General features: G+C 31.9%; 1 protein-coding gene across 1 annotated transcript; it reads right to left on the minus strand.

Annotated features, from left to right (window-relative positions):
* Window positions 1-3,604: 3,604 nt before the first annotated feature.
* On the minus strand, window positions 3,605-12,252 carry LOC125055202 (U-scoloptoxin(01)-Cw1a-like). The gene is made up of 5 exons (XM_047657535.1): window positions 12,144-12,252; window positions 7,013-7,117; window positions 5,535-5,657; window positions 4,914-5,024; window positions 3,605-4,704 (listed from the first exon to the last, which is right to left on the minus strand). The coding sequence occupies exons 2-5, from the start codon at window positions 7,094-7,096 to the stop codon at window positions 4,615-4,617; spliced, it is 408 nt and encodes a 135-aa protein (XP_047513491.1). The 5' UTR covers window positions 7,097-7,117; window positions 12,144-12,252; the 3' UTR covers window positions 3,605-4,614.
* Window positions 12,253-13,242: the final 990 nt, after the last annotated feature.

Here is a 13,242-nt window from a genome sequence, read left to right on the forward strand (position 1 = left end):
TTGTGAAGTCTGTATTAGTTATGTCAGTCGTACAGTATTAGAAACAAACTAATGAGTTTATATCAAGCACAGAATAATATCAAATAAGTATAATACCATCAAATAGATACAATAATTAGACTTTATTTACGTACCTTATAGAAGATACAATCGATTAAGATATTCCTAATTAAATATTATATAATATTAAATTAGTATACGTTTTCATTTCAAAAAATGTGAGATAAAAACTCTTACCCGATTTATCGTGTCAGACTTTTCAGTTAAACAAGAAATAAGTAGGCACTCCAACTCCTGATTGAGAATTATGGGTATACATATCGTCATTAAAATTGCTAATTTTATAACAGTAGGAGCTTTTTTTTATAAAGCAATGTGCCTGAGGAATAGTCAAATTTTCTTCTTTCAGAAGTTATTCCAACCCTTCATGGCTGGTAATACAAAAATTTTCTACCAACTATTATGTTATTATTATTTATCCAAATTGAAGATGATGTAAAAAACCAAGCTTGGTTCACTTAACTTTTTACTTGTGATATGTAATAAAAACTATTTGCAAATTATACTTTGTTAGAATAATTTTTGATAATACTAACATCAAAAACAACAAACTACCTATCAATTTATTTTAGTTCCTATACTTAATTATTTGATATTTAAAAAAATTACTAATAAAAAATTATAGCAAGTGGAGACGTAATTAATTGATATTCTTAATTAAGTAGTATTACTGACAATCGGTCAAAGGATCAAATTATCATTTGCGTGTCTTATAATTTTATTAACAGGGAAATTTTATTAGATTAATATAATTAAGGATTATACTATTTGTTACAATTACTTCTATTATGTTCAGTAGTATTCACTAAAAATATAGTAAATTAAAATTTTGATGATATACATATTATGAATGATATATTGTTAAAAATAGCTTGATGTTGTAAATATTTATTTATTTCCATTTATTATCCATCTGGCCCTCTCAGATTATAAATCTCATGTATTTGCAGCTAAAATCAAAACAGCTCATAAATCAAATATGGAGTTTTTTCACAGTCGTTAAACCAACTTCAGAATATATCGAATGAATTTATTACATTACTTAATCTATAGCTTATTTTATCTATACTTTATTTTCCTTTTTAAAATCACACAGAAATGTTGTCATATTTAAGAGTTCTATCGATTTGTGCAGATGATCCCGATGATCATCTGACCACGTAGGAGACCCTTTTAAACAATTAAAATTATAATTTATTAAATTTTAATCATTATTGTCACCGTTTTTCATTGTCACCTTTTCCTTATTGTACTGTCTTTTACTCGTATATAACTTTTAGTTTTTAGTTTTGTTATTTTTAGTTATATCCATTGTACATGCATATCATTTTTAATAAGCGATAAGGCCATCCGTTGCATCCCTTATTTTTTTATTTATTATGTTATTTCATAAATGTAATGAATAAAATAAATCGATCTGAAGTCGATGAGAGCCGTAACATACTTGTTCTCGAAATTGAGTCGATTCTGGAGAAGGTTTCCGTGTGGGGTAGTAACAACCTTGTTAAGTTTAATCCTACAAAGACTCAGGTTTGTTCGTTTTCTGCCAAGAAAGATCCTTTTGTCGTGTCTCCTCAATTTGAAGGCGCTCTCCTTAGTTCGTCACACAGCCTCAGTATCCTTGGGGTTGGCATTTCGAAAGAAGTCCAATTTCGCAGTCATCTGGAAGAAAAAGCCAAACTGGATTCCAAAAAGCTGGGTGTTTTGGGCAGTATTTCACTGAGGTGCAACGTATGCAGCTCTACAAAGCTCAAGTACGACCTCATATGGAATACTGCTCGCATCTCTGGGCCGGTGCTCCCAAATACCAGCTTCTTCCTTTTGACCAAATTCAGCGAAGGGCTTGTCGAATTGTCAATCTCCAATGTCTTACTGATCGGCTTGATTCTCTATCGCTACGCAGAGACATTGCGTCTCTTTGCGTTTTTTACAAAGTTTATCACGGAGAGTGTTCGGAAGAATTGTTTGGGTTGATCCCTCCTGCCTCTTTTCAACACCGTACGAGCCGAACGACCTCTAAATTTCACCAGCATCATCTTGATGGTTGGAGGTCTTCCACGGTCCGCTTCACAAGGCATTTTCTTTTGCGAACTAGCGAACTGTGGAATCGGCTCCCGGGGGGGGTCTTCCCTCAGAGATACGACCTCCAAATTTTTAAAAAACGAGCCTACTCCTCCCTCAAAGGCCGGCAACGCACCCACTAAAAATGGGTGTCTATGGGCTGCGTGGACTGCCCTTTTTGGTCGTCCCGCAAGCTCGTTTGCCCCCCTATTATATAAAAATAAAAAAAAACAGGAATTAAACGAAAAACCTCACCTGATACGATAAGCTTGAAATACAACCTAGGGCCCTCACACTGCCAAAATATTAAGTTGAATATAGGAATTAGGAAATTAAGAAAATAATATAAGAATTGGTTTTGGAAATACCTTAGGGGGCAGCTGGTTCTACATAGTGGAGGTGCGCGGCAAAATGTGCCTTACTGTCAGTTGTGGAACGTCAAACGTCGAGTGGTGGAATTTCGTGTTCTACCTCGATGTCCGATGGTGAAACTTAGATGCATGTCCGGAACACTCCTGGTTAATTCGGTAGAAGATGCAGAGACATGCCGCAACTCTTCGCAACGCCAAGCGATCTAGCCGCTCTTAAAGTGTCTGGTCATCGACGGTTCGAATCGCTCTTCGTTGAATACAGTAGTAGGAGCTGATACTGGGGAGCTTCCGCCGTGAGGTGAGAATGGGAAGGATGGAAGAAAGAACGGCCCCACCTGGGCCGAGTTTGCGATTTGTAGAGTTGCAAAAATATGTTTGTAGTATAATATTTATGTGATTAATAAAGATAAAAACAAATGTTTCCCAACTTAACGTCGAATAATTCTGTAATTTATAAAAGAACCTACCAGCTATGAAACTTTCTATTATTGCAGTATAAATCTTCGTTAATTTGACTGTCATTTTGTCACAAGTTTTTCCAGTCGACAACAATCATTCAACTTTTTGGGCATTCGGGTTTATCAACGGTACTTGTTTGTAAAATTATGTTTTAATGATGATAAATTGTAAATTGGCATTTTAACATGCAATTTTCATAAATATGGGGTATGGACATAAAGACATATTGACTTGCATTATTTTCTTTAAATTACATAATACCATCGTTGCTATGTTTTTTGCTAATGTTAAAACACTTAACACTGATTGTTCAACTTTACAAAAGGTGGTCTTCACGCAATTGTGTGTACTTCATTCTTACACATGAAGAACGGGCATTAGGAAAAAATAAAAACACGCCATCTATATATACCGTCAGGCGTTATATATTTTTTAACGACCTCATTTTTCTGGCACTATGATCAAATAATTTTCTCTAGAAATCAATTTTCGAATTTAGTATATCTACTCTATTTCCTATATACGTAATTCTCTCTGGTTACACCAAACACTGAACAATAACTCTGACGTTTTAAAGGGATGTTTACTGTAGTTAAATTAATATATAGGGAATAATTCAACATTGTAATAATCATAACTTTATTTTATAAAAATACAAAGTAATTATAATTTTGGTTATTGGTAACTATTCATTATTTACATGATTTTCAAAGAAACACGATTATTTTTATTAAATTATTAAAAATAGGTAAAATATTACTGGAGAGCAGATAGATTTATTGCTATTAATCACAAATCGTAATTTAGTTAATTTATTATTAAATAAAAATGTGCCAAAGTTTATTTCTTTTTAAACACAAAATATTACAACGAATATATATATTTCAAATAAAATAAAAAATAATTAAAATAAGGAATACTAAAAAGAGTGGATGCATCTGAAAAATAGTACATTGAATGTTATATTATGTGTCATGTAGTCAAATAATTTAATTTATTATATTAAGTGAAATTTGAAATATATTATTTTTCGGAAGTGGTACACAGTCAACACAACTTCCTAGTCTTACATTACGTTACATTTAACTTACAGAAAATCTTTGGCACTATTGTTATATTAAAAATAATTGTACTTTTCAGTTTGCTACGATTTTCTGTAAGTTTCTATTAGTCTATTTTGATGCAGTTGTTAGTATATAATTTTGTCTGTTAGTTCGCGCCATCAACCGTCTTTTGTCGAAAATTGTGTTAATATTATGTGATCTGTAATATAAAAATAAATATTATATAAACATATAAAATAACATACATATACAAATGATATAGACGTCTTTAAATTAACAATAGATAAAAAAAACATATACTATCGGGCATTTGCTATTTTATATTATCAGGCGTTAAAAATTAACCTAGGCTTAAATTTATCTAAATGGTAATTCAAATGCGCCAAAAATATATTACAATCATTATCTCATTGATTATCATCTGGGAAATTGATGTTTTCTAAATTATACATTAAAACTAGTTTTGTTTTAACTTAAATTTCTAAATATTTTATGAAGTTTGCTCTAGACTTTGACGATTGATATTAAGGATATTCTATATTATGAATATTATTTTTAACGCAATTGTACTATATTATACGGCACTCAATATTGTTATACTACTTTTTTCCTGCGATAAAGTTGCCAGCTTCGTCTTTGTAGAGGTCCTCATTGATCGCGTAGAATGCTGGGGCATTGGGGCAATCCACCTGGATTAAAAGGTACATAAGTTTATTCAAGTTCTATCAAACACAATGATCACTAAATAACCTGAATAAGAGCTATATTATCACCAATGGGGTAATCACTATATCGCTTCTAAAGAGCTTCTTAATTGTATTGATTCAAAATCAGCTTCATTCATTAAAATATAAATTTTAAAAAGGCGCCAACAATAAAATGTTAATAAATAACTTACATTAAAGAACCAGTCACAAACTCTCGTTCTTTGGTTGAAGACTGTGCCGGCGTTGCAAAGGAACGAGTACTGAATGTTTCCACCAATGGTTGGGACGCACCAGTGCCATACCTGACGACATAAAGTATTAATACACATCAGAAAGACTTTTAAAAGTTAAGTTAAGTTAAGCTTTAGCACTTTAAAAACGCAAATATTTACGTTAAAGGATCTCACTTAATAAATGTAAATTTAAGAAGTGTTAAAGCGGAATAATTCAGAAAAAGGTGTTTGATTTGAAAAAAAGTAAATGTTATTTCAGAAAAATTTTCTTTATAGCTATATCAATAAACAATATTTTAAAATTACGTAAGTGCATGTAATGTGCATGTTAGACATATTAGTCATAAAAACTCCTCTTGCAACTTGACAACATTTTGGGTGGTAGGCGAGTTGCAGATGTGCTTTAAGTAGGAAAGAAGAGTGTTTATTACCAGTTCTTCTCTTACGTTCTACGCCCTTGATTTGAGAACTGGTAGTAAATGTAAAATTAGAAGCATTTAATGTATATTTCATTTTTGAAGTTCATAAGTGTATATTGTGTTACCTATATGAATAAATGATTTTTGACTTTGACTATACCTGGCACTGTGTTTCTGGATCAGCATAATATCCAGGTATTTTATCATCACAAGTGAATGCGAGGCCTTTGGGCACCTCCTCGAAGGCTGGGTAGTCTTCGCCGGGGACGTAACCGTCTAGAGACTGAAAAAATAAATACATACACAATTAAAGTTTTGATATTTTAGCATGTATCACTCCATCAAAAATGATTGGTGAAATGGATCAAAAATCTGTCTACTCTTCATGTATTGACTCCGTTATCATCTTAATTTGTCATTGAATTATAGTCATCATCTTTATCCACTTTCTTAATAACAAAATTTTCACTAACGATTACATTCACTGGCAATCTTATAGAACATCTTCTCAAGCTGTCCTATGCTTAATGCGAATGTATTCTTATTGGGCAACAATAGTTTATTTATAAAATGTAAGTGTTATGTAGAAATTATTGTCTAATACCGTATTTATGTCAAATGGAATGAACTAGCGTCCCACGGCACGGGATCCTACTGCACTTTCTTTCTTACTAAACATCCTTTTTATTATATATAATATAGTTTTTTCATTTGTTTTTTTATAAGCAAATTAACTAAATTATTAACGTAACTCAAAGTTAGCGTGGCATTCCGTAAAAACATTTGTTTAAGTTAGATCTACTGTCAATTAAAAACTGATGCAATGAAACCTGTATTTTAATTGATTTATTAGTTCTACTGTGTTAGCAGTAAGCTATTAAAAAGTAACCGAGAAATTCTCAGTCATTATTTAATTAAATTAATTATATATTCATTATAATGAAGCCATTTATAACTTGCATTTACTCAAGCCACTTAAAAAACAATTAAAACGCGATTCTATAGGAATTGATTTTGAAAATAAAAAATAGATTGAATTAAAAAAGCATGTTTGCGTAATATAATAACTAACATAGACACTCTCAATGCCAAAGGGCTCGCAAGTGCGTTGCCCGCCTTTTAAGAATTGGTACGCTCTGTTCTTGAAGGACCCTAAGTCGTATTGTAAATATTTCAGTAGGCACCTGGTTCCACATAGTGGTGGTTAAAAAACGCTCAATTGTGGAACATCGAGGTGATACCGATGGAATTTCGTATTTATCCTCGACTTCCGATGATGAGACTCAGCTGCAGCTGCAACTCCTCTGATCACTCTCCATGGTAAATGCGGTAGCAGATGCTGTGAGACCCCACATCTCTTCGCAATGCCAAGGGATCAAGCCGTACGGAAAGTGACTGTTCGTTGACGATTCGAACCGCTCTTCCTTGAATACGGTCAAGTGGAAGGAGCTGGTACTGGGGGGTACTACTTGCTACTCATTGATATAATAACTTATTAAATCAATGAGTAAAAGGTTCGAGCCCTGGTTGTATGCAATACTGGCTTAAACGTAAAGGATAGGTCGTTGTAGAGACCAAAGTGTCAAAGATACGCTGTGTGTTAGGCAAAAAAGGACTTTTGCAACTAGAAATACTTACAGCTATAGATAAATCAATGAAGTATAACAACATTGCTATAATTCCAACGGAACCCAAGTGAAGTCTGCTCCAAGATGCTTTCATTTTGACGGACTTTCAAGTATTCTGAAAAGAAAATAAATCATTTGAGTCTTTTTATTAGTGTACATCAATAATTTTGACTAATTTATAAAGTAAAAGAAAATTGATTCATTTCAGCAAGCTTTATAAAAAAATTGTAGTGGATGTCGATTAAGAACCCTCACTTTATAGCGAACGATTGCCAAAACTAATTGACAATAAATAATATTATATACTTAGGACGTGTCTTAAATACTGGACTAAATATGCAACTAACCAAATGATTTATTAAAAATATGTTTACGTATGGACGTATGGATTTTAGTAAAATTTTACCAATATTTATTTATTCGTTTGTGTATAAACATATTTAATTTTGTTAAGAGTTCTTTTACTTTTTTATTTATAAGATATTAACTTCTCGTCAAGAATAACACGTTACACGGACACGTCAAAGAGAATTAACCCAATCAATGTCCATGAGAAAATAATAAAAAATGTTGTAATTGTGGCAATTTTAATTACATTATGGGACAATGCTATTGTCGGCTTAACAATTGTAACAATTGTTGTGATTTCGAGGTTTTGTTACATTATGCAAAATCGCATTTAAATCGTTTAATTTATTGCTTTAGACTTTAATTACTTGTTCCGTGGTTTAGTATAAATTCATCTAACATTAAGAAATCATTTTAAATGGTTAAAACCCCGAGAAGATTCATTGTAATCACTTGAGTGTTAATCTATGAAAGCAATAAAATATAATTTTACGTAATTTATGTAAAATGATATGTTTATACGGACGTATTACAAATATTTTTATCTTGAATTTAAATATAGCTTTTAGGTCCACACATTAATTAAAAAAAAATAGATATATTATAATAATATTTCAAATCGCATCACTATCGCAATAATCATTTGATTGTTTTTAGTAATGTATTTTTTTTATAAAAAGGTTAAAAGTGGGATAATGGAGCCTTCCTAAGTCGTATTAAAATCGGTTCAGTGAGAATGTATATTGTAATCCGCTAAACGCAATGGCTCATGTCAAAACAGCGGAACCTTGTAATTGTGATCGTATCATCTTTCACACGGTGTGTCCTCACTTTTATTATCTAGTAAAAAATATACACTAGAATAGTTAAATGGGTTAAAATAATATATACTTTAATTATACGTTTAGTTTGGTATGTGAAGTTTGCATCGTAAAGAGTTTTCATATTTTTTATTTAAGACATATTCTGGTAGACGATATTACATATTTTTTAATGCGTTACGCTAAATGTCAAAGTCTCAAATTAAAAACCACAAACAACTTCCAACTTTAGTTTAGTTCCCTTTGGAGTTAAGACTCTTGGGCCGTGGGGTGGAAGTGCACAGAGTAGATAGTAGATAGATCTTTCTCAACGAATAAGTATCGCAATACAGCTAGGAAATTCCAGCATTAAAGGTACACTGCCACAGGGACCGACCTTTTTAATTTGTTATAATTTTCTATTTCTCCATTTTTTTATTATTATTAATATGTAGGTTAAGAATATATAGTAAATTCTGAAGCTGTCTTATATGAAAGGGGTGCTGCCCCCTATTAACTACTGAGGCCCGGGGCTCGGGTCGTCAAGGAGGCTTCTTAGGAAAGCAAATACTGATAGTTGTTTCTTCTGATATCTGAGGAAATTGTTTGCTGTTTGCTTTAAGGGCAATATCCGGAACTTATACCGCGGGCTTGGTTTAAATATCTACTTACGAGTTTCAATTTCACTATGAAAAAAGAACGGCTTTTAAATATTGATAGGAGAAGAGGGGATTTGGCTAGGATAAATAAGGAAGATGATCAGAAGCCTACTGGAGGTTTCGAGTAAATCTTACATATACAAAAACAGAGAACAGTTTTTAATATCTTTTTCACCACCTCAAAATAATATCGCCTTAGGACTTCTTACATGTCTTAATACTTTATTACGTTTGCTATTATTTGTAATAGATTTTTAATTTTGTTAAGGGGAAAAAAATTTACAAGCCCAATCGCCACGAGTTACATTCTCTTAGGTCTTGTCACTTGTTCAGTCGCACTTGTAATTGTATATTTGCCAATATTTATTTTTATTATGCCCTCAATATTATTTCGTGACTGTATAGTCCGTTCCTTTTGTCCCATGATTCCTGCGACTGACAATTGTGTGCCTTTTTTCGAAATTAAGTTTGAGCCACGGCATCGAGGCAATGCCTAATATTTATTGTTTATAGAAATGGTGTATCAATTGTCACCGAACCCTTCTTTCATCACAATACACCTAGACTTAGAATAATAGTTCAATTTAAGGTCTGCCATTATTTCAAATTCAATGAACTTCGTGCGACATGATTTAACATAATTCGTTTTAAACCTGTAATTTCTTTGTTTAATTATTTTAATTATGGTGCACTAGATGCAAAACATTGCGGTTAACCGACTTTACCAAAAGTACTTTAATAATTTACGCGAACATTTTTTTACTGTGAAATCTCGAATCGCAATTCAAATAACAAATAAGAATAGATATTATTGTCTTAACGCCGGTAACAAATAAATAAAACACTACTAACTATTACACAATAAAAACGTTATCAAATATAAGACGAAGTCTCATTCAACATAATTAATGAAGAACGCACAAGAAACGGTTAATTTGTAATCGTAGACAGACATGTGTTACGTGTACAATAGTTAATTTCCGTTATAATGCCATTCTCTTAAAGCGTCAAACTAAAATGAAATGATGTATATCATTAATCAAAGCTAATTATATGTTTTCTATGAGTAACGATATACTATCATAAGTGTTTGAAGTGAGCATCCCCCCGGACCATCGCGCGGTCAAGTGCAGTCCGGGTGTTCCAACACGAGTCGTCAACATCAACAAGTATTAAGATATTGAAAGCAAGGTAGATAATTGCGTTGGTATCAATTTTTATATTTTGGGTTCGAACCCTGGATGTGGGTTCGAACCCAAAATGTGCGGACGAACTGTCACTGTTCCCCGCTACAAAAAGCCAAATTAATATAATTTAAACATTTAAATTCAATGAAATGTGGTTCTTATTTTGTATATGAAACCCAATATTGTAATGATAGACTGTATGTCTGATTATTAGCAATTGTCTACACCGCAAGCCGCAACTCGCAAGTTACAAGTAAATTAAGATTTGGGTTATTGTTATTTTTAGCATTGATTTCAAATATATTCATAAAATTTTATTATATTCAAAATTTCGAGGTCAATATAATGAGAGGCACATTTTTGAATCTGCTGTTAGTTCAACTGGAACGTTAAAAACAGGTAAGGTTTAAATAATAATTATTATTAATCTATGGTTAAAATGATATGAAATGTAATTTGGCCAAGCATAATTCATTCTTATTGCTATATGAAGTTGCAATAAGTACCCATAACACAAGCTTCACCAGCTTAGCATGGGACTCGGTCAATTGGTGTGAATTGTATTTAAAAAAAAAAAAAACAAAAAAAATGTGTTTGTTTCCGATTAAGGAGATATTGGTAGATAAGCCAAGCCTTTATGCCCACGAGAATGTAAGTGCGTGCTCTAGGATCTAGAGTGCTAAATGCACTGTTAGAAAAAATACCATTGAAGCCCAGGGTAGAGAATCACAAACTCAAGCCAAGCCTAGGCCAGCTTCATTCACTAAAAAGTTATCAATAATACTAATATCGCAATAGAGCGAATAATTTTTTTAAATTTGTTATAATTCATTAAATTTATCAATTTGTAATAATTATTATTTATTTATTTTATTTATTTACACTTCGTTGAAAATAAAAGAAACACAATACATAAAAATTATAACGGATGCAACGGGCGGCCTTATCGCTAATCAGCGATCTCTTCCAGGCAATTACTACGTAGGCTGAGAATATTGTAAAAACTGTATGTTTGTGTGTAAGAAATAAATTTGGTAATATATATTTATAAGCACTTAATTTGGGTTACACCCAACCATTTTCAATTTAATTATATGTTTTCTAAATGGAGTAAGAAATCATTAACTCTTACTGAAGGACATCAAGTACACTTGTTAATAATAATATAATCTAAAATGGAACAGACAAAATGCACGCAAATATCATTTAACGAGTGTTATATCACGTCATTTGAATACAACAGTAGGTTTAGGATACTTCCCCAACAAAAGGAAGTTATTTAAGTTCCAAAATGGCTCTAGCGTTTTATTGTATAACTTACAAATATTGTTTAAATATAGAAATTATGTAAGTACGTACGTAAGAACTTGGGCAGATATATTATATGTGTAATAATGTATTAATAATAATGATTATCCGTTGACTTATATAATAAATAAAATATAATTAAGTGGAAAAGAACACCATAGTACTTATATACTGTGTAGGGAATAATGCTTGCTTCTAATCAGATTAGGGTACAAAACCGCCTCTATCGGAGAAGACGTGGACCATTACTTCGCACTTCGCTCACTATGGTGACCTTCTGACCTGTCCTTCAGGCGATTGACCAAACTGCGACAAGCCGAAAAAAAATGCTTGCTTCTTCTAAAGATTTAAGTTAGCCGTTAGGAAAATTAATATAAAACCAGAGCACCATCTGGACACAGCATGGCCTATACCATTATTTAACTCCTCGGGAAGAAGCTTGCGATATTACCCACGATCTGCTTAAGTTTAGAATAAAAAGTGACTTACTTTAACCAACCATCTATTTAAACTTTTTTATTGCACATTAAATATTTATTAGATAAATTGTCAATTTCATAGAATGAGTTCAAAGTTACTATCACACCTTTACCTTGCACAGGTAAAGGAGGAAAATATATAACTAATATTTATACTTATAATCAATTATTTATTTATAATATCAATGAAAGAATATACTTATAATATTCAATTATTTATATATAATATAAATAAAGGATTATAAGTTTCTAAATTATCTTACACGAATGAAGATAAAAAAAATATTGGAATTGTTTTTTTAGAATATTATATATGATTTATATTTTTTTGTAATTAGGAAACGTTCTTGCACTACTCACCTAGGTATATCCAAAATATCGACACACACTCACAGTATAACGACTCGCTAGCGACTGAATTCGTTTGCAACGCCGTTACATATTTTATAATCATGCATTGCCTAGTGAGGATAAGACCTTTTTAACTCTAAAATGTAAGTGTAGATATAATACTAAGATAAGATATTTGTTACAATTAAAAATTTACTTAAATAATAACTAAATCTGCGTTTTTTAAGTATCCACGAATATGTTTTGACAATTTTTTTAAAGTATTTGCCGACATTAGAAATGGGTGGCCATGGGCTGCGATGACCGCCCTTTTTGGGCGTCCCGTAGGATCTTTTGCCCTCCTATAATAATAAAAAATAGTCACGAGTCAGTGACCAGTGACATAATATACAGTCTATATTCATTAGAAAAGCAGTCGAACTTTGACCAGTGAATTCAAAACATTCACTTTATGGTTTACAAGTGCGTCAAATTTCATTATAATTACAGCTACAAAGTATGTCAAGTATTTTTATAAGGTAGAACCTATAGGGGATGGTTTGTCAACGCAGCATGGAAAGAAGCATGCTCAATATAAGACTACCGCTTCACAGCAGCTTCAAAAATAAGAAAAAGAACAAACGTCAGTGATGTGCTACAAAAAATAAGAAAGCGTAAATGGAACTATACTGGACATATAATGAGGACTAACAAAGAAAAATGGACTAAGGATACAGTGGTATCAGAGGTCAAATTAAAAGATGGGTGGACGATCTACCAAAAGGATGGAGAAGGTCTGCCAAGGATAGAGAGACGTGGAAACGATTGGGGGAAGGCCTATGTCGACAGATAACCTGACCAAAGTGGTTGCTTATAAATTATTATTTTCGCTATGTAAATTAGATTTAAGAAAACTACTGTTTATTAAAAAAGCATGTAAGTTAAAAAGGTATTTTATTATTATTATAGGGGGCCCTTAAAACAGCTGTAAAATCTTTGCAACTTTCAAGAGCCAAGACAAGAATTTTTTTTTAAATCTAAATTATGTTTAATAACACTCAGTTATAAAATAAATAAATGTCTTATCCACATTACACTTACTTTGATCCCACGCTCAAGATTTGATCGC

The sequence above is a fragment of the Pieris napi genome, chromosome 13, assembly GCF_905475465.1.
Source record: "Pieris napi chromosome 13, ilPieNapi1.2, whole genome shotgun sequence".
Taxonomy (NCBI): domain Eukaryota; kingdom Metazoa; phylum Arthropoda; class Insecta; order Lepidoptera; family Pieridae; genus Pieris; species Pieris napi.